The following is a 23,241-nucleotide window of genomic DNA, read 5'->3' as shown; positions in this document are numbered from 1 at the left end:
ACTGTGACCGGCTCTCAATGGAGTCTGTTCACACAGCTCCCGGATGGCTGCGGCGCGGTTTGCAGAAGGGTCTTGTGTGTCTTCTGGTCCATTTTCAGGTCCAAATTTGGATCTGAAACTGTCAACAGGAATGTACCGGACCCCCTGCTGCGAGCCACTCCACACAGTGTGAGCCCAGCCTGAAGAGAGATTTTTCCATACAATTATGGCTTTCCCTCCTCCATTGTTTTGCTGTCCGTATGCAAAACAATTTATAAACTTTTAATTCGAAAAACTCTCACCTGAATGTCAAAAAAGTTGACAGTCCACCATACACAGTTATCATTTTTGTTTGTGCAATCAGTTAAAAAATGCTGGGTGTATCTTGAACAAAACCCCAAGCGTTTTCCCCGTCAATTGTAGCAGTCCAGTTTATCCTTCCACTTAGGGGGGAGAGATTTTAGATTTAGTGCCGGGTCACACTTGTGCGATGCGGGAAGGCTGCGAATTTGCAGCCTGTTCCCGCATCGCAAACTCACATCTGGCAGTTTACACTGCCATATGCGATACGCAGGGGGTGTCAATGAAATGTTAACGACACCCCCAGTTTGATCGCATATCGCAGTGCGATCTGACAGTTCGCACAGGATTGGATCGCACAAGTGTGAACCACTATGCGATCCGATCCTGATGCGGCTGAAAAAATGCCTCATGTGCGAGTTTTGTGCAGGTGCAGTGCGAATTTAGCCATACAAAGTGTATGGCTGAATTCGCACTGCACATGAGATCGCATGTAATGAAGGAGCAGTGCGCTCCGATATTACATGCGATCACCGCACACGCGGAAGTGTGAACCGGCACTTATAGGACCACTTTATTAAAAGTGAAGATAAAGTATAACTGAACTTTCAATAAACATGTATTTGTACTTGTCCTTGGAGCCTATGGGAAAATGGCTTTATGATAGATCACCTTTTGTAAAGAAACCCCTTTTCCAGCAGTGAGTCCTAGCTCTGTGTTTGCATCCAGAACTGCATCAGTGGTTGCAAAAGAAAAACTTTTGAGAATGTTTGGAGAACAAAACCGAGCTTAACTCACCAACCAGCCTGCAAACAACCGTATTATCCTGTCTAGCTATCAAGCAGGCCATACATGGAGCGCCCTGGTCTCATCACTTCCTCTTCTCCTGGGTACCACAAGTTGCAGGAAAGAAATTTGTATGATTCCCCCATCATCACAGACAGTGCTGACAGGGGAATCCCTCCTGCCAAGCAATTGTGTTCTCTCTCGCCCTGCTAGGAGAAGACAGCAGCCGTTAGTGAATCCGGCAGGCTAGTTGCATCCAAGTTGATCGATCAACTTGGTACATTCAGCCTGCCCATTAACGGTTTTGAATGAGATTCAAACCGTGTATGGCTGGCCTTAGACAGGATAATTTGGTTGTTTACAGGCTGATTGGTGAGCTGAGCTGGGAATTTTCTTTTTGGTTTTGTTTGACATGCGTCACCCCTCTATGTGCTCCTTGCTGTGATGCCCAGTTTTAGGAGGGGACAGTGGCCATTTGTTTTTACTGTTGAAATACTGGTGAGGGGACGCACTGGACACGTTTGGTGCTATGTGCTGAGTGTCCTTTATGTCCCTGTGTCTTTTAAGGTGGGGTGGGCTCCCTCCATGCTCAACTGCCCTCTGCCTATCCATTATTATGCATGTGCTTCCGCTATGGAGGCTCTCCAAAAAATGTATAGAGTTAGGACTGCAGATAATATTGGGGTGTCATGAAGTTGCTCTGCAGCTTACACATATATTTGCAAATGTGTGCAAACTAATCCCGTTTTTAATTCAAACTGTTAGACATGATAATTTAGTTGGTTGCAGGCTGGCTGGTGGGTTGAGCTGGGAATTTTCTTTGTGTTTGTTTGACACACGTCACCCTTCCATGTACTCCTTGCTGCAAAGGCCAGTTATAGGTATAGGTGGGATGGGGGGTTGATTTGTTTGTGGCGTTTGGAGACTTGTGCTGCATTGCAGATGGTACTCTGAGCCAGGCACTTCTCAGGACCCACTAATGCAGAAACTCGGCTTTCTGTTTTTCTGACCACTCCGATTATATACATTTAAGAGAAAGTGACATCGGTAGGGGACATTGTGCAGGATGTCACGTCACTAAGTTCCAGTGACCACTCCGCGATGTCCATGGTCCCTAGTCATTTTTGAGGGCTGCAATAATAATCCCAGTAGATACAGCAGGATATTTTTCAGTGCTTGTTATTTACAGATTTATCTGTATTGCAGAGCTGTGGAACAAAGGGCGCAGACATTTCTCCTTTGTACCAGATTGGATGTTCTCCAGTGTATGCCGCGTGAAACAATCTGCATTATTCGCAGAAATACAAAGAATAAGTCGTCTATAAAACAAAGCGGGCGGTGTGTATTTGTCTGTGTCTAATTTCCACATTCAACCCTGTTTGTCAGACACCAAGCTACAATGTGTGTTCATTTTATACCTAAAGTAGAACTATAGGCAATAGAGTAAGGGAGGGTTATAATCCCTTTCAGGTTTTTTTTTTTTTTTTTGCCATCTGTGACCCATAGCAAAAACAGGAACCAGAACTGCTCACCATTGGAAAGTTTCCCCTTTTACTTTTCTGGGGACAACCCAAAATTTGGGACTTTCACCAGGACCCTTGCCCCGCTGTCTGAACAGTGCTGATTGGCCCTGTGCTGATCACATGCATCTCCCAAGAAAAAAAAAAAAAAACTCTAGCAATATACCCCAAACTCAGCATGTGCAGCTTGTCCCCTAGACTCTGTTCTATCAGGTGATTGATTGGGGACAGTGGAAAAAGGGGAGGAACAAAGAATATTTTGGATACAGTAAGGGAGGGTTATAACCCCTGTTGGATTTTTTTTTTTTTTTTTCCATCTGTGACCCATAGCAAAAACAGGAACCAGGACTGGTCACCATTTGGAAAGTTTCCCCTCTATTACTTTTCTGGGGACAACCCAAAATTTGGGACTTTCTTTTACTTCCCACTTTCACTTTCAGCCCTGGTTCACACCAGCACAATTTGTCATGCCATTTGAGACTTCAGAATTGCATGACAAGTCGCACCAGATCGCCGGCAATGGAATCGTTCAAGTTGTTGCGACTCAAGTCTTAGTCTTAGGGTCTGGTTCAAGCTGTAAATTACGGTTCACTGTGTAGCCTCTGGGTGACTTATCTTGTAATTCTTTTTCAGCAGCCATTCAGCTAAATTGTCCATTGCAGTGCCTGATATACACTGCTCAGCATAAATGAGTACACCGCTTTTCAAAATTAAGATTTTAATCAATATCTCAATGAACACCTAAACTATTTTCAAAATTGTGACCAAACTGCGTTTTATAGAACATTTGTTTAGCTCCATTACATGAAATTAAGGTTAATCATATAGCTTAGATTACAAAATCTTCAATTTTTACTCAAATTAGTTGATGCGAAAATGAATACACCCCACAAAAAAAAACGACTCCATCTACTATTTTGTATGACCTCCATGATTTGTAAGAACAGTACCAAGTTGGTTGACATACTGCAACATCTATCTTTTTCCCATTCTTCAAGAACTACCTATTTTAGAGCCTGGATGCTGGATGGAGAGTGAAGCTCAACTTCTCTCTTCGGAATTTCCCATAGGGGTTCGATTGGGTTCAGGTCAGGAGACATACTGTACTTGGCCACTGAATCACTTTTACCCTGTTCTTCAGAAATGCAACAGTGGCCCTAGATGTGTGTTTTAGATCATGGTCATGTTGGAAATGTGCATGACCAGCAAGGGCACAGAGTGATGGTAGAATCTTCTCTTTCAATATAGGGCAGCACATCTGTGAATTCATGATACCATCAAAAAAAAATTCAGCTCCCCGACACCAGCAGCACTCATGAAGCCCCACAGAAGGACACTGCCACCACTGTTTTTCATTGTAGGCACAATGCATTTTTCTTTGTACTCCTCCCCTTTGTGACGCTATACAGTTTTGAAGCCATCAGTTTCAAAAACCTTTATCTTGGTCTCACCACTCCAGAGTACAGAGTCCCAGTAGTCTTCTTCTTTTTCAGCATGGGCCCTGGCAAAGGCTAGGCAGGCTTTTTAGTGCATGGGCTTTAGAAGAAGCTTCCTTCGTGGATGACACCTATGCATGCCATGCCATGCCATTCCTCTGCAGTATACACTGTATTGTGTCACGGGAAACAATTCCCCCAGTTTGGCTTTCTTCTTTAGCTAACTGCAGTGAACTTGCATGGCTATTTTCTTCAACCCTTCTCATCAGAAGATGCTCCTGTTGAGTTGTTAACTTCCGTGGACAGCCTGGCCTTCTCTTTGATATGGTTGCCACCCTTTAATAATCCGCTGTCTGCTGGACACCTGTTTAACAAATGGTTAGACTCACCTGAATTCTTGTTCATTAGGATTTTGTTGTTTAAATTTAGCTTTGCTCCTAAGAGCCCATTCAGACTAGCGCGACTTGTCAGGCGACTTGTCAGCCTGACAAGTCGCGGTCGGTCGCAGTCCATTGAGTAGTACAGGACCCATTCTAATAGGAGCGACACAAGTCGCTCCGACTTAGAAAAAGGGTCCTGTACTACTTTGGGGCGACCTCGGAGCGTGAACCGGCTCTAAGACTTTCATTGGGGTGTATTCATTTTTACATGGTCTTGAATACATTTTTTAGGAAAAATACTTTTATGTGTGTGAAAATTAACAAATCTTGGTTGCAAATAATGGCCCGCATTTGTGGGAGTATTTTATAGTATAATGCCCCATAGAAAATGTTGATTCTGAAAGGAAAGTAAATGTTTTCTGACAAATGTGTTGGGGTGTACTCATTTATCTTGAGCACTGCATAATGCCTAGAGGAAGGCTCTACATCTCTATATATAAGGCCATTATAAACATATGGAACAGTTATATTGAGGGTCCATGCACACTGGGCATAAAAAATGCTGCTTATACAGGCTTTTGGGGTTTTTTTATTTCTTCTATATGTAAGCCTATTGGTCCATGCACATTAGAGCGTTTACAGGCATATTTGCAGAGGAGCGTTTTTGTGCAAAGAAAAGAAAAACATCAGAATTGCGTTTTTTAAGAGGAGTTTCTGGGCAGAAAAACTTCTTGATCCACATAAATGTAGCATTTAGGAGCATTCAGCGTTTTCAAGTGTACATTGATTGGACCCCTCCTATTCTCTCTCTATACCCCTTCCCTGGGCCAGTTGATAATCTCCTATGGCTTCCAATGCCACCTCCTATGCTGACGACACCCAAATCCACCTCTCGGCTTCACAACTCACCCCCTCAATCTCCTCCTTGTGTATCACTATTTATACTGAGCGACATATCGCTATGGATGTCACACCACTTCCTCAAACCCCCATCTTTCTAAAACGGAGCTTGCAATATTTTCTCCTCCCCAATTCCCCCCCCCACACACGACTTTACAGTACCATTAGGATCAATGGCACAACCATTGGTCCCTCTACACATTCCAGGGTGTTATGTATAATCCTAGACTCTGACCTCTCCTACAGCCCCCACATCCAATCACTGACTAAATCTTGCTACCTTAACCTCCGCAACATTTCCATAATTCTCCCTTTCCTGACTAAAGACACTATAAAACAACTTATTCACTCCTTGGTTATCTCCTGCCTTGACTACAGCAACTCCCTCCTTACTGGCCTACCTCTACTTAGGCCATAGGTCTGCAACCCGCGGCTCCGGAGCCGCATGCGGCTCTTTTGAACCTTTGCCGCGGCTCCGGGGCGGATGATAGCGAGGGGAGGAGGCGCCCTGTGCGCCCCGACACTCCCCCAACACTCCCCACTGTGGCGCTGTGACGTTGCGTGGGGGGCGGTGCGTGCGTTAGTCACGCACCGTCCCGACGTCACCTTCCCGCCTGCTGTCGGAGAGGAGGGCAGCGGCGCGCATGCAGGGCAAAGAAGACGTCAGCAGCAGCACGCCAGGCACCAATGTGAGGCAAGTGAAGTGATGCCTCGGGGGGGGGGGGCCCACACACTGCTTTGAAGGGGGCACGCACGCACGCTGGTCTCTGCATTGAAAGAGGGCATGTATGCTGGTCACTGCATTGAAAGGGGCATGTATGCTGGTCACTACATTGTAAGGGGGCATGTATGCTGGTCACTGCATTGAAAGGGGCATGTATGCTGGTCACTACATTGTAAGGGGGCATGTATGCTGGTCACTACATTGAAAGGGGCATGTATGCTGGTCATTACATTGAAAGGGGCATGTATGCTGGTCACTGCATTGAAAGGGGCATGTATGCTGGTCACTACATTAAAAGGGGCATGTATGCTGGTCTCTGCATTGGGGTATGATCATTGGGCATAGCAAATTTTGCTATGGGGCCCTGTGATTTCTAATTACGTCCCTGTTTTCGACCCCCCCGGTAGGTTTCTGTAGGTTTTGTGGCTCCCAGTTTTTTTTTTTTTTTTCCTTCGGAAACGGGTCCAAGTGGCTCTTTATGTCTTAAAGGTTGCAGACCCCTGACTTAGGCTATCCGCCTTCAGTCTATTATCAATGCTGCTGCCAGATTAATGCACCTTACTAAATGATCTGTGACTGCTTCTCATCTCTGCCAATCTCTTCACTGGTTTCCCCTACCCCATCGTATAAAATTCAAGATACTAACCACAGAATACAAGGCCATCCATAACATCACCTCCCAGCTACATCACAAACCTCATCTGCAGATATCACCCAAATCATCCTCTCTGTTCCTACCAAGACTGTCTGCTCTAAAGCTCCCTTGTTACCTCCTCCCATGCTCACCTCTAGGATTTCTCCAGAGCCTCTCCCATCCTCTGGAACTACCTGCCCTAGTATGTCCGGTCAGCTCCTACTCTGTCTGCCTTTAGGCAATCCTTGAAACCTCAGTTATTCAGGGAGGCCTACCCCACCTCCACCTAAGAACTGTACCCGAGTCTCCTCCATCAGATCATCCCCTGCCGCTATTACCTTTTGAACCATCTCCCCCTCCCTTTATATTGTAAGCTCCACGAGCAAGGCCCTCCTATTCCTTCTGTATTGAACTATATTGTAATCCTACTGTCCACCTTTATATTGTAAAGCGCTGCGTAAACTGTTGGTGCCAAAAAAAACCTGTATTTTAATATTAGAAAATGAGCAGAAAGGAATTTTTTGAAAAAAAAAAAAAAATGCTTAAAGCAAATGCCCATAAACTCTCATAAACTCTTGTGCAATACGAGCCAATATGAGCATTTTTTTTTTTTTTGCTGCTTTTTTTTGCCCGAGGTTCAGATGCTTTTTTTTTTTTTTTTGTATACATGGACCCCTTTTTTTTATTTTTTATTTTTTGTATACATGGACCCCTAAAAGTGAAACTCACGTTGGACATTGCTGTCAGCTACACATTGCAATATGTATAAATTGGTGCTCACAAAGAATACACTAGTTAAAGGACTTCATACAACATCACTTTATCAAAACCAAAATACTTGGGTAATTAGTGATTTATGCTGACATGTTTAACCACTTAAGCCCCGGAAGATTTTACCCCCTTCCTAACCAGGAGGTATTTTGCGATTCGGCACTGCGTGAATTTAACGGACAATTGCGTGGTCGTGCAACGCTGTACCCAAACTAATTTGACGTCCTTTTTTTCCCACAAACAGAGCTTTCTTTTGGTGGTATTTGATCACCTGTGCGATTTTTTTTTTTTTTTTTTTTTTTTTTTTTTTTTTTTTTTTTTTTGATCATGAGCTATAAACAAAAAAAGAGCGACAATTTTGCAAAAATAACAATTTTTCACTTTTTTTATATGAAATCCCCCCCCCCAAAAAATGTAAAAATCTAAATTTTTTTTAATTTTTTGGCCAATTTGTTTTCTGCTACCTATGTTTGGTAAAAAAAAAAATGACGATAAGCGTATTTTGATTGGTTTGCGCAAAAGTTATTGTGTTTACCAACTAAGGGAAAGATTTTTGTCATTTTTGTGGGTTTTTTTTTTACGCGTAATGACGGCGATCTCCTTTTTTTTTTTTTTTTTGCGACATTGCAGCGGACAGATCGGACCCTTGACTGACATTTTTGACACTTTTGGGGGTACCAGTGACATTGCTACAGTAATCAGTACTATAAATATGATCTGTTACTGTAAAAATGACACTGGGAGGGAAGGGGTTAACTTTATTGGAGAGGGAGGGGTTAAGTGTGTCCCTAGGGGCGTGTTTCTAACTGTCATTGGATGTGGCTGTGTGTGTAACAGCACAGATCAACGGTCCTACATAGCAGGACCGAGTGATCTGTGCTTTTACACAGGGGAGAGTGACAGGCGGCTTTGTTTACATTAGCCACCTGCCTTTTCTCCCTCTCTACCCGATGATCGCTAGTGACCGGCGGACATCGAGTCCGCCGCCGCCGGTCACACGTGTCGGCATCGTCGGGTACGAGCAGGGGCTGGAGCGTGCCTCCGGCCGCGCGCGCTCGCCCCCTATTAGCTCCCAGGCTAGTGACGTACCGGTACGTCACTTTGCCTGGGAGGGGCTGACCGCCGCCGTATATAGTCGGGCGGCGGTCGGCAAGTGGTTAATGATCTCTGAGGTTAAAAGTTTATTAGTATTTAGTAGCTCCCAGGAAGAGGCCGGGCAAGGAATACACAAAATGCACATATTCTTCTAATACAATATGTATAGACTTGATCAAACCTCAGGAAAAAAATATGTTGTATTAGACTTAAAGTATATAAAGCCTAGTACAGACGATCAGAAAATCGGATGAAAAACTACTGCTTTCGAAGCGATCGTATGATAATCTGATCGTTCGTACACAGCTTTTAGGAGCCGATCATGACAGTTCATCTGAAATTCTCTGAAGGGTCAAACCTGAAAATTTTAGTACCAGATCATACGATTTTCGTTTATTCAGCACAGTATATGAAATAAATTGGAAGAGCAAGATTACGCATGCCCGGAAACGAAAGAATACACTACAATACAATACATTTACTTCCGAAGTTGTATTCTGCCATATGAAAATTTTCTTTTTTCTGCAAAAAAAACAGACGGTCATTCGTCCGATATTCTCATTGTGTGTACAAGACTTGGGTGTTTTTTTCTGAATGTCACATCTTAGAATCCAGAATTTAATATCCAGTCCAGGAATCTGCTGCTATTTGTGTAATTGCACATACAGTATGCAAATGCAACTATAAAAGTGTGTCTAGACATGGGAAGGATGGTAGCCAGAAGATCAATTACTAATCATTTGTTAATGGGAATAATTGTTGTATACGTGTGTGTTTGCACACCACTGGTGCTGGCCTCCCATTTGGAGAATAATATCATTCTACTGGAAAAAGCCAGCCTGTTCTTCCTCAGTCATCATGTGGTTGTCTGCAGAAATTGGAAAAAACCAGAAGGCATATATGATCCGGGCCATGCGCATCTATCAGCAACTGGATCATTCCTCCGTCATCTCATGGTCACAGGCACCTTGTCTTGTGTAGATGGTAAATGGCTAAAATAGTAAAACCTTCTATTGTTTCTGCTCTTCAAGCCCAGCGATACATCGGGAGAGCTAATTGACTTGAGTCAGACTGTGCATGTCACCATACCTGAGGCAGAACCTGAACCAAAAGAGAGAGATGACCTGCCACCATGGAGTGAGAAGGTTGCCCAAGGAATTCTGCAAGGTAAATTTAAAATCTAATAATTCTATTTTATCTACTTGGCAAATGAAGACCTGCACAGGTGGAAATAAAACTGTATGCTCCAGTTTGATGCCATTTAGCGTGGGTTACAGCCAGTGGCGGTTCTACATTAAATTGCTCCCCGGGCAAGACTCCCTCCTGGCGCCCCCCCCAAAAAAAATAACATGACAACATAACAATAAATGCAGAGTGCCACAGCATTGCTCCCAATAAATGCAGAGTGCCACAGCAATGCCCCCAATAAATGCAGAGTGCCACAGCAATGCCCCCAATAAATGCAGAGTGCCACAGCAATGCCCCCAATAAATGCAGAGTGCCACAGCATTGTTGCCCCCAATAAATGCAGAGTGCCACAGCAATGCCCCCAATAAATGCAGAGTGCCACAGCAATGCCCCCAATAAATGCAGAGTGCCACAGCATTGCCCCCAATAAATGCAGAGTGCCACAGCATTGCCCCCAATAAATGCAGAGTGCCACAGCATTGCCCCCAATAAATGCAGAGTGCCACAGCATTGCCCCCAATAAATGCAGAGTGCCACAGCATTGCCCCCAATAAATGCAGAGTGCCACAGCATTGCCCCCAATAAATGCAGAGTGCCACAGCATTGCCCCCAATAAATGCAGAGTGCCACAGCATTGTTGCCCCCAATAAATGCAGAGTGCCACAGCATTGTTGCCCCCAATAAATGCAGAGTGCCACAGCATTGTTGCCCCCAATAAATGCAGAGTGCCACAGCATTGTTGCCCCCAATAAATGCAGAGTGCCACAGCATTGTTGCCCCCAATAAATGCAGAGTGCCACAGCATTGTTGCCCCCAATAAATGCAGAGTGCCACAGCATTGTTGCCCCCAATAAATGCAGAGTGCCACAGCATTGTTGCCCCCAATAAATGCAGAGTGCCACAGCATTGTTGCCCCCAATAAATGCAGAGTGCCACAGCATTGTTGCCCCCAATAAATGCAGAGTGCCACAGCATTGTTGCCCCCAATAAATGCAGAGTGCCACAGCATTGTTGCCCCCAATAAATGCAGAGTGCCACAGCATTGTTGCCCCCAATAAATGCAGAGTGCCACAGCATTGTTGCCCCCAATAAATGCAGAGTGCCACAGCATTGTTGCCCCCAATAAATGCAGAGTGCCACAGCATTGTTGCCCCCAATAAATGCAGAGTGCCACAGCATTGTTGCCCCCAATAAATGCAGAGTGCCACAGCATTGTTGCCCCCAATAAATGCAGAGTGCCACAGCATTGTTGCCCCCAATAAATGCAGAGTGCCACAGCATTGTTGCCCCCAATAAATGCAGAGTGCCACAGCATTGTTGCCCCCAATAAATGCAGAGTGCCACAGCATTGTTGCCCCCAATAAATGCAGAGTGCCACAGCATTGTTGCCCCCAATAAATGCAGAGTGCCACAGCATTGTTGCCCCCAATAAATGCAGAGTGCCACAGCATTGTTGCCCCCAATAAATGCAGAGTGCCACAGCATTGTTGCCCCCAATAAATGCAGAGTGCCACAGCATTGTTGCCCCCAATAAATGCAGAGTGCCACAGCATTGTTGCCCCCAATAAATGCAGAGTGCCACAGCATTGTTGCCCCCAATAAATGCAGAGTGCCACAGCATTGTTGCCCCCAATAAATGCAGAGTGCCACAGCATTGTTGCCCCCAATAAATGCAGAGTGCCACAGCATTGTTGCCCCCAATAAATGCAGAGTGCCACAGCATTGTTGCCCCCAATAAATGCAGAGTGCCACAGCATTGTTGCCCCCAATAAATGCAGAGTGCCACAGCATTGTTGCCCCCAATAAATGCAGAGTGCCACAGCATTGTTGCCCCCAATAAATGCAGAGTGCCACAGCATTGTTGCCCCCAATAAATGCATTGCCCCTTTTCAATTCAGAGCGCCACAGCAATGCCCCCTTTAATGCAGAGCGCCACAGCAATGCCCCCTTTAATGCAGAGCGCCACAGCAATGCCCCCTTTAATGCAGAGCGCCACAGCAATGCCCCCTTTAATGCAGAGCGCCACAGCAATGCCCCCTTTAATGCAGAGCGCCACAGCAATGCCCCCTTTAATGCAGAGCGCCACAGCAATGCCCCCTTTAATGCAGAGCGCCACAGCAATGCCCCCTTTAATGCAGAGCGCCACAGCAATGCCCCCTTTAATGCAGAGCGCCACAACAATGCCCCCTTTAATGCAGAGCGCCACAACAGTGCCCCCTTTCAATGCAGAGCGCCACAGAAATGCCCCCTTTCAATGTAGAGATGCCACAGCATTGCCCCCTTTCAATGCAGAGCGCCACAGCAATGCCCCCTTTCAATGCAGAGCGCCACAGAAATGCCCCCTTTCAATGTAGAGCTGCCACAGCATTGCCCCCTTTAATGCAGAGCGCCACAGCAATGCCCCCTTTCAATGCAGAGCGCCACAGCAATGCCCCCTTTAATGCCCCCAATAAATGCAGAGTGCCACAGCATTGTTGCCCCCAATAAATGCATTGCCCCTTTTCAATTCAGAGCACCACAGCAATGCCCCCTTTAATGCAGAGCGCCACAGCAATGCCCCCTTTAATGCAGAGCGCCACAGCAATGCCCCCTTTAATGCAGAGCGCCACAACAGTGCCCCCTTTCAATGCAGAGCGCCACAGAAATGCCCCCTTTCAATGTAGAGATGCCACAGCATTGCCCCCTTTCAATGCAGAGCGCCACAGCAATGCCCCCTTTCAATGCAGAGCGCCACAGAAATGCCCCCTTTCAATGTAGAGCTGCCACAGCATTGCCCCCTTTAATGCAGAGCGCCACAGCAATGCCCCCTTTCAATGCAGAGCGCCACAGCAATGCCCCCTTTAATGCCCCCAATAAATGCAGAGTGCCACAGCATTGTTGCCCCCAATAAATGCATTGCCCCTTTTCAATTCAGAGCACCACAGCAATGCCCCCTTTAATGCAGAGCGCCACAGCAATGCCCCCTTTAATGCAGAGCGCCACAGCAATGCCCCCTTTAATGCAGAGCGCCACAGCAATGCCCCCCTTCAATGTAGAGATGCCACAGCAGCATTGCCCCCTTTCAATGCAGAGCGCCGCCCACAGCGGAGAGCAACTTATCTGCAACTGCAAGTATGTGTAGTGATAGTGACGACTACTACAGACTCAGTACAGTCAGTGTGTACTCGCCTTCTGCGCCGCCGCTGCTGTGCCTGTAGTGTGTACAGTACGTACTCCGAGTCCTCAGCTCCTCCTCCGACCTCGCCTTGCCGCCGCTGCTGTGCTGTGTGTGTCACTCTGTGTAGTGTACTCTCGGCTGAGTCGGCTCCTCCGCTCCTCCTCCCCCCCCGCGCCGCTAGTTCTGAGCACGGCTGCTGCTGCATTACGCTGCTGCACAATCCCCGCTCCACTGGAGCGGCTCCAGGCAAACTCCAGCCGCCGGCCCGGCTCCTTCAGCAGCAGGGGCGGCAGCGGCGCCGGCGCCCGCAGCAAAGATCAGATGATTTTCTTTTTCTCCACCACCGCGAGGGCCGCCCCCCACGTGATGCCGCCCCGGGCGGCTGCCCCGTTCGCCCGTGCCCAAAACCGCCACTGGTTACAGCTCAGATCTTATCTACCCCTAGGCCTCCTGCGTTGGTAAACCCTCTGTCTACATTAGATTCCTGTTAGTGATTGCAAAAAGGGAAAAGTAGCAAAGGGAGCTGGAAAAATTTTACTGTGAATACAAATGGAACATACCTTGCATAAAGAAAAATTCAGATCGAATAAGGGGCAGCTAATCTTATTTTCCATACAGTTATAGTTACATCTAAGGTCACCTCTGCCCAAAGTTGGTGGTTCAGTTGTGCAGAGATCACTTACACTGCTAAAAGAGGATAACATCAATGATGAATAATATTTGTAGGATCCGGCTGTCAGAGGTTTTGTGGTCTTTAGGGGAGGGAGTAAAGAAAAAAATTACTGCAGGGATATATTGTCAATAGACATGTAAGAAGCTGACGAGTTGTAGTCTGCAACTTTGACTATAGCAGCGGCCTCCAAACAAAGGCTCTTTTGCTTGTCTTCATTCAGCTTTGGGAGGAGTATTCCTCCTACTGGACACCAACAGTGGGGCATAATTCCTGCCACTGACACCAAACGATGGAGCACAATCCCTCCCATTGATAGTAATAATGGGGCACTATTCCTCTAATACTAGTGATGGGGTACTATTCCTCCAACTGATACCCATAAATAGGGCACTATTCCTTCAACTCAGTGGCGTATCATCCATGTGTGCAGGGGTTGGAGTGGTCCCCTGGTTCACAGCTGGGGATGAGCGGTGCAGTGGGAGGGACAGCTGTGAGCACTGATCTCCCTGCATGGCTTTTCGGCTGACAGCCACTTCTCCACCTCTCCCTCCCATGACTGTCAGCTGAAAAGCCATGCAGGGAGATCAGTGCTCACATCTGTCCCTCCCCACGCACCAAAGCCACCAGCTAATCCCAATCCCTTTGTTGTCCTACTCCGCCCCCCCCGTGTCCTCGTCCTCCCCCACTCCCCCTCCGTGTCCTCTGCCCCCCCCCCCCCATGTGCTCCTCCAGCCGCTCCTCTGTCCCTCGTCCCCTCAGCCAACTTCCCTCCTCTCCCACCAGCTGCTGGGGGAATGTCAGAATAGAGAGCGGAGGAAAGGGACAGTAAATGTCATTTAGAGGCCCCTTCCTTTTCAGAATTGGACACAGTGAGCGATCGCTACCAATGACTCCTGTGATAACTGAGCATAGTATACTACGCCTCTGTCTCCTGTTCATTCATATTCAAACTGAGGCTGCTGAGAAAGGGACTGGGGAATCGGTGTCCTCAGTCCCTTTCTCTGTCTCAAAGGGGAGATGTCAGGGGTCTGTATATCTCACCAAAGCCAACAAACAGGGCTGAAAAAAAATTCAATAAAAAATTCATTTGTAAAACGAATAAAAATAATAAACTACTGACACCATTCCTCTCCTGCCCTACCGACGCTGTCTACTGCCCCAACTCCCTCCCCCCAAAAAGCATTGTGAAAAAAATAAAAACAAAATAAATTGTAATAAAATAAATACATAAAAAAACTACTGACACTGTCCACTGCCTACTGATAAGTCCACTGCCCCATACCGCCACCCTCCCAACCTCCTCAGAAGCACTGTGAAAAAAAAAAATATTAAAAACATTGAAAAAAATAATAATAAACAACAAAATTTTAAAAAATAGATGAAATAACAAAAATAAAAAACTACGAACACCATCCAATGCCCTATTAACACTGTCCACTACACATACTACCCACCTCCATACACTCCGCATGCCTCTCCTGCACAGAATACCCACCGGCATACACTCTGCTGCACATACGACCCACCACCATATACTCCATACTCCATACTCCTCTTCTGCACATACTATCCCACTTCCATACACTCCGCACTTCTCTCCTGCATATACTAACACACCACCATACACTCCTCTCCTGCACATCATAAATGTGTAGTACTGCGCTCCTAGGATCTTATAGAGGTAAATAATAAATTAAAAAAAAAAATATATATATATATATAATAAGGTGCTTCAATATTTCTAATGTACACAAATGGTAAATAATCAATATGAATGAAAATAAGTTTAAATTAATAAATAATAAATATATAAATAAGTAAAGGTGCTCCAGTGTTTACGGTAAACAACTGTATAAAAGTGCATTTAGTGCTTGACAGGTCTTGTATAGCAAGGATATTTTTATATACCTAAATAAATAAAGTGCATTATATTTCAATCTGTGCAAATTCTCACTAAATCAAAATATAATTCATGAACTAAATAAATATTCAACAAACACATACAGTGCCTTGCGAAATTATTCGGCCCCCTTGAACTTTTCGACCTTTTGCCACATTTCAGGCTTCAAACATAAAGATATAAAACTGTAATTTTTTGTGAAGAATCAACAAGTGGGACACAATCATGAAGTAGAATTACATTTATTGGATATCTCAAACTTTAACAAATAAAAAACTGAAAAATTGGGCATGCAGAATTATTCAGCCCCTTTACTTTCAGTGCAGCAAACTCTCTCCAGAAGTTCAATGAGGATCTCTGAATGATCCAATGTTGACCTAAATGAGTAATGATGATAAATAGAATCCACCTGTGTGTAGTCAAGTCTCCGTATAAATGCACCTGCACTGTCATAGTCTCAGAGGTCCGTTTAAAGCGCAGAGAGCATCATGAAGAACAAGGAACACACCAGGCAGGTCCGAGATACTGTTGTGGAGAAGTTTAAAGCCGGATTTGGTTACAAAAAGATTTCCCAAGCTTTAAACATCCCAAGGAGCACTGTGCAAGCGATAATATTGAAATGGAAGGAGTATCAGACCACTGCAAATCTACGAAGACCTGGCCGTCCCGCTAAACTTTCAGCTCATACAAGGAGAAGACTAATCAGAGATGCTGCCAAGAGGCCCATGATCACTCTGGATGAACTGCAGAGATCTACAGCTGAGGTGGGAGACTCTGTCCATAGAACAACAATCAGTCGTATACTGCACAAATCTGGTCTTTTATGGAAGAGTGGCAAGAAGAAAGCCATTTCTTAAAGATATCCATAAAAAGTGTTGTTTAAAGTTTACCACAAGCCACCTGGGAGACACACCAAACATGTGGAAGAAGGTGCTCTGGTCAGATGAAACCAAAATGGAACTTTTTGGCAACAATGCAAAACGTTATGTTTGGCGTAAAAGGAACACAGCTCATCACCCTGAACACACCATCCCCACTGTCAAACATGGTGGTGGCAGCATCATGGTTTGGGCCTGCTTTTCTTCAGCAGGGACAGGGAAGATGGTTAAAATTGATGGGAAGATGGATGGAGCCAAATACAGGACCATTCTGGAAGAAAACCTGATGGAGTCTGCAAAAGACCTGAGACTGGGACGGAGATTTGTCTTCCAACAAGACAATGATCCAAAACAAAAAGCAAAATCTACAATGGAATGGTTCACAAATAAGCATATCCAGGTGTTAGAATGGTCAAGTCAAAGTCCAGACCTGAATCCAATCGAGAATCTATGGAAAGAACTGAAAACTGCTGTTCACAAACGCTCTCCATCCAACCTCACTGAGCTCGAGCTGTTTTGTTAGGAGGAATGGGCAAAGATTTCAGTCTCTCGATGTGCAAAACTGATAGAGACATACCCCAAGCGACTTACAGCTTTAATCGCGGCAAAAGGTGGCGCTACAAAGTATTAACTTAAGGGGGCTGAATAATTTTGCACGCCCAATATTTCAGTTTTTTATTTGTTAAAAAAGTTGGAAATATCCAATAAATTTCGTTCCACTTCATGATTGTGTCCCACTTGTTGTTGATTCTTCAGAAAAAAATACAGTTTTATATCTTTATGTTTGAAACCTGAAATGTGGCAAAAGGTTGAAAAGTTCAAGGGGGCCGAATACTTTCGCAAGGCACGGTATAAAGTGCAAATAATTGTGCCAAGTGTCCAAACAAATCCAAAATTAAAGTGACTATTCAAAGTCTATTTCCTCTAGTAGTGAGGTCCTTTTTATCTTGTATTTAAAATCCTCCACCAGAAGATTCAAGTGATTGGGGTGCTCTTCCATGGTGACACCTATGTGTGTGCTAACTGCTCACCTCCATCCATAATCAACAATGCTTGTGGGTGTTTAAGAATTCAGTGGCTTGTAATCCTCCTGTGTATGCTCCGTTTTTCTTTCCTCAAAGTAATGCAGAGAAATATGGAACTTTTCACCTCCTATAGCCTTAGGCTTTTTGGCGATTCTAATGTCTCCAGACCATAGGTAAAGAAAAGGGCTATCATAGTGTAGTATATCCACAATCTTTATTTATAAAAAATATATATCCACTCACATAATAGCAGGGAATCCAGCGAATTTCCCCGATGGACACTCCCGATACGTCACTTCCGGTTTTTCGTATACGCCCTCTCCTGATCCCCTGAGGAAGTCACGTGACTCGTGACGTAATGCGTAGGGTGTATACGAGAAACCGGAAGTGACTTATGGGGACACGAACGGAGTGTCCATCGGTGAATTCGCTGAATACCGTGCTATTATGTGAGTGGATATATATCGCACAGCCAGTATTATCTCATAATTGTAGAACAAATTAAAGCCTAGAGGTAAAGATGAGTCTTTAACACAGTCCTTTTGTCCAGATGTGAACTCTCAATGCATTTTAATGCTTCATCTGGGGAAATTCTATGCAAATGACACCTGTATGCCAGTAAGCGAGAAACCCACAGCGGAGAACAAATGCCCAGGACCCAAACGGCACTCATGCACCCACCTGGAGGGGCAATGTGTTGGGGAAGTGGGCCCAGCCCAAGCGCCACAAACACGTATCACAAGATAGAGGCCCCCAAAGTGAGAGACACAACCAGCCAAAAAAAAACAAAATGAATGTGCGCCAGGAGACAGCTGAGCTCATGCAGCGCACTGGAGGGCTTAAGATATACACGGGGTGTTGTGACTCGATCCACTTGGAGTATGGATCCCTCAGCAGCAGATACTATTTTTCTATTTGTAGATTATAGGCTACTGTGTTTTTTTTTGTACTTTTAAATGCTGTGTTTTCAATCTAGGGGCCTCTTGGCTGAACTGGGGCTTGGTGAAAGGAGCAGAGCTGACGGAAAAAGCCATTCACAAAGGTGCTACAAAATTAAGAGAACATATTCAGCCTGAGGACAGACCTTTGGAAGTCAATCCCACAGTGGCCAAGGGACTTCTTGTGGCAAAGCAGGCCACCGGTGGTGCAGTGAAAGTCAGCCAGTTCCTAGGTAAAAAATGTCCTAACTGTATATCAATTTACAGAACCTGAGAAGCGTGGGCATAGACAACATTATTCTGAAGTGTAATTATATCATTTTCATACTGACGAAAAAAACCTGCAATTCCAAAGTTTACATTGCTATTTAATAATGTCCCTACAGGAGCACTGTCCACATCATAGCATAGTTGCTGTTGCCTTTTATTCTTTAATAATTGGCTTGAAACCTCATGAATGGGTGGGCTGATCATATGTTTGGGTTATGGAAATGAATTAAATGCTAAACTGTGTGCAGATACAAACACACCATTCAGTCCAGCTATGCAATTATTTAGAATGATTCTATTAAAGTGAGTGTTAAGCCAAAAATGTTTTTGGTGGTTCTGAATAGAGTGAAGAAGGATTAGAACTCCTCTCTGGTTTCCATTGTTATCCATTGCTCCATTAGAGAGATTTCTTTTTAAGCCGCCCATAGATGAATGGAAACTCAGCCTGTTCAGCAGGGACTGTCTGACATTCGATCCATTTATGGGCAGGCTGATTGTACCTAAGTTGATTCATTGATCAACTTGGGTACAACCAGCATGTCGGATCTTCAGCATGCGATTATTTTCAACAGCTATAGCCGATAGCAGTAATCGCTGTGTTCTCCCGGCAGGGAAGGCTCCCCGAACCCATGGTTGCAGGAAAGAAAATCGCATAATCTATGGCCTACCTTCCTGTTCTGCTGACAACATTTTACCAAAAAATGAAGTAAGGGAAAATCTCCAACAGGAATGCAGACAAATAAAAATATGATAGCAGTTCTAACCTTGCCCTACTCTAATACTCTGTTTAATACTATACAATACTAAATATACTGTAATACTATACAATACTCCTTTACAAAAATAAAAATAAATAAAAAGCTTTTATACATTTTTTAAAATATCAGTAGGATAGGAAATTAGGAAAAATCTCTAACAGCCTCAGATAGCAATAAAACCAGACATGGTTTCTAATCACTCCCCATTTACACCATACACATTATTATTTACATAGAACTAGCACATGCAACTATACCTGTATAAAACTTTTTTCACATCTATGCCTTGCAATAACCTTATTGGCGGGACAGCGCAATGCCGTTTTTCACATATGACAGCCCACCCCAATACATAGATGGGAACCATTTCCATGGTCCTTGGAAAGAACAAAGCTGTGTAAGTAGAATTTACCAAGCAGAGGACAAGTGATATATGTGCCATAGCTGTGCTCAGTGTTTGAGACTATAAAACCTATTTCTACCTGCCATTTAGCCAGTCTCTTACCATACAGAGAATTTTATGGCCCATGATCACGGACAGTTTGGACAAATCTACTCTGGTGTTAACATTTTTTCACAGTCACAGATGCCACATACAGTCAGCCAAAGATCCAGGTGTTTTTCTGCACCCGGGGAGCTGTAGATGGCGAGTACAGCTATAGACATAGAAGTGGATGGCTGTATGAAGCGGTTCTCGGGTAAACACTGATGCTTTTCTGCATCAGCATTTACAATCATGCGCGTATTCGGCATTTTTACACACGCATACGCGTAATCTGCATTTCCCAAACACAAGACTTCTCCATTCAGGGAATACATCATATGCGCATGCAAATGCTAATGCAAAAAAGTATTGGTATTTACTCGATTACAGCCGCGTACAACCGTTCACTTCTGTAGCTAGCCAGCTGCAGCTCCCCGGGCCCAGAGTCCTGGATATTTATGCTACAGTAGATATGTGCCAGAAACTGTCCCTCTGCAGGAGCACGTATTCAGTATTACAACTTTCTCTTTTTTTTTTTTTTAAGAATTCTATGTAAAGTACTGTGTAGTTTTATAATAAAGGCCACACACGGAGATTATTTCTTTGGTTGCAGGAAAGAAATGTATTTGATTTCCCCATCAACACAGACCGGGCCGACAGGGGAATACCTCTTGCCGAGCCATTGTATTCTCTTGGCTGGGGGGCAGTTATACCAGCTGCGATAATCGCATGTAAAATCCAGCATGCTGGTTGTATCCAAGTTGATCGACTGATCAACTTTGTACATTCAGCCTGCCCATACATGGTTTAAATCTCGGCTGGTTCCTGCTGAACCGGCTGAGATTCAAACCGTCTATGGCCGACCTTAACTTCAGATAATTCCATACTATCTTTATCTCAGCAAGCTGAAAATAAACTACATCCTTCTTTGACAAAATTTTATAGGTATTCTGTAGATCGGCAATCACAGCTTGTTTTCAGGTTCTTAGATTTGAGATGCTTCTGATCTCCTTCTGACCAGTTTTTTTGGCTTCCTAAGCTTGTTCAAGCTGCTTTTTCATTTTTGACTTGTATGGGAGAAACCGTTCTAATAGGAACAATATCCCATGTGAACAGGCCCTTCCTCTGCTCCCAGTGTCTATGGCTGTAGGTTAAAGAATAGATGCTGCCATTGTGGGTGGGACTTTAAGAGTAACAATAAAGTGCTTTAAAGAGATTATATATCTAAAATTAATAGGATTTATTTTGATTCAAATATTTAGAATAATTTACACATGATATTGTTAATCACTGTTGCATATAGTGTTGGACCATATAACTGTATACAGGATTATATAACATTCACAGATTCATCATTTCCATAAATACATAATCAACATGATACTGTAAAAAGAGTGTGATCAAAATCAATATGAAGATAGGATTGGTTTTTGCATATTCACTGATCCTTATCTCTCTATAATAGACAGAACTCGCTGGAGGCTTCGGTACTTTGAGGGCTTTATCTCTACCTCTTTTTTGACACTTTGATTTTATTCTTATGAGACATCACAATAGGTGAGCGCTGTATATTCACCTTTCTTAAAGCTTTAAACAAATCCAAACCTCTTCATTCCTTCCCTAAAGCTAATTATATGATACACTCACTGTCCTCAGGTTATGAAATCCATAAATAAAACTTACACCTGACTCCAGTTTTCATGGGATTGTAGATGTGCCTCTTGGGAAATTTCTAGGAGGTGCAAGCTCAACAGGTACGTGTCATGATTGAGCCTGGAACTCCATCTGGGGGTCATATTTGGGGCGGGATGAGGAGAGATTTTTGTTTAACATCATGAAGGAAAGGAAGTCGCAAATGCATATGTTCTCCATATGAATTGATGTAATTATTAATGTAATCTGCATATGTATGCCTACTGTCGGACCTTTAACTTATATTCAACTATACTCCCCCCTTCTTTTAGGAGTGGATACAAAGGTCCCTGAGGAAGATCTGTACTTGATAAACTTTGAAACGCGTTGGATTTTGATCACACTCCTTTTACAGTATCATGTTGATTATGTATTTATGGAAATGATGAATCTGTGAATGTTATATAATCCTTTATACAGTTATATAGTCCAACACTATACGTAACAGTGATTAACAATATCATGTGTAAATTATTCTAAATATTTGAATCAAAATAAATCCTATTAATTTTAGATATATAAACTCTTTAAAGCACTTTATTGTTACTCTTAAAGTCCCACCCACACAAGGGGGTTTTTTCTCCAAAACCAGTTTGGGATTACGGTAACCCACTACCTCTAGGCTCTCTACATACTTTGTAGATGCTGCCATTGTTGCCCTCACCTTCTGGCAATGCTCATTGACTGTCATGTTATTCCAGTGGTTTTACAACTTTTTTGCGAAACAGACCTGGACAAGGATGCAGATCAGGGATTTTCACTTCAATCTGACTTTCTGATCTGCATGTTCATTCCAGGTCAGCGGCTCTGAAAATAATAAAGCCAAAGACAACCTGCAAAATAGTATTTATTGAAGGAAGATATGTTTCTTGGCAGTGGTAGCTACCATATTTTGCTGAGCATGGGATTTTTCTGTAGTGGGTAACATCTATACATTATCAGTTTACAAATTTAGGAACCATGTCTATAGTCTACAAAGTGATAGAGAATCAGAGACCATGGTTATAGATAAAAAAAAAAAATGTTTTTTTGTTTATTATTGGAAATAGTGCTGATGTCGAGGAAAGCCTTTTTTTTCTTATATGCAACCAGTGTGACTACGTATTTTGTAAAAAAAAAAAATGTATATATTTCCTATAGTGGATGGTGTCTGTGCCATTGCGAGCTGTGTCGGCAGGGAACTTGGGCCACAAGTGAAGAAACATGGCAGTAAGCTGATTCCAGAATCTTTGAAGAAAGACAAGGATGGGAAGTCTCCACTGGATGGCGCTATGGTGGTAGCAGCTAGTGGTGTACAAGGTATTCACAGGACCTGAGGTCTCTTCCTCCTCTACAATCCACCAGTTTTTAACACGTTAACATGAACCTTTTTATATTTTTAGGATTTGCAACTGTCTGGCTGGGCCTGGAGTATGCTGGGAAGAACGTAGCTAAGAGTGTGGCTACAGAGACTGTGCATACCGTCAAATATAAGTAGGTGTCATTCTTGGGACTTTTCAAGCATGCTGAAAAGTTCATTGCTGTTATGTATAATGTGCATTCATGTACAATTTGTGTAACCATTTCCCACCCACCCCAGCGTCCCAGTTCTGAATGCTCAGGGGGCGGGAAGGATCTGTGATCTTGCGACAATTGTCCCATCGGTTTCCGATATTTAGTCTGGCCTGAGAGCTGTGCTGGGAATGCGCATTGAACACGCCCTCAGTACAAAAGTTGGCTGCCCGGTGAGGAATATGTGCTGCGTTGGGGCTTT

The 23,241-nt window shown here is 44.0% G+C and overlaps 1 protein-coding gene across 2 annotated transcripts in view; it reads left to right on the top strand.

Annotated features, from left to right (window-relative positions):
• SPART (spartin) overlaps positions 1 to 23,241 on the top strand; it is a 50,918-nt gene that overhangs the window by 12,312 nt on the left and 15,365 nt on the right. For both annotated transcript variants that reach the window (XM_082248521.1, XM_082248522.1), the window contains exons 3-6: positions 9,557 to 9,692; positions 18,323 to 18,517; positions 22,629 to 22,787; positions 22,871 to 22,961. In XM_082248521.1, coding sequence (XP_082104647.1) covers positions 9,557 to 9,692; positions 18,323 to 18,517; positions 22,629 to 22,787; positions 22,871 to 22,961 — 581 coding nt within the window. The remainder of the gene's footprint in view (positions 1 to 9,556; positions 9,693 to 18,322; positions 18,518 to 22,628; positions 22,788 to 22,870; positions 22,962 to 23,241) is intronic.

This window comes from Pelophylax lessonae (genome assembly GCF_965119305.1).
Source record: "Pelophylax lessonae genome assembly, chromosome: 2".
Classification (NCBI taxonomy): Eukaryota; Metazoa; Chordata; class Amphibia; order Anura; family Ranidae; genus Pelophylax; species Pelophylax lessonae.
This window is presented reverse-complemented; position numbering and strand designations above follow the sequence as displayed.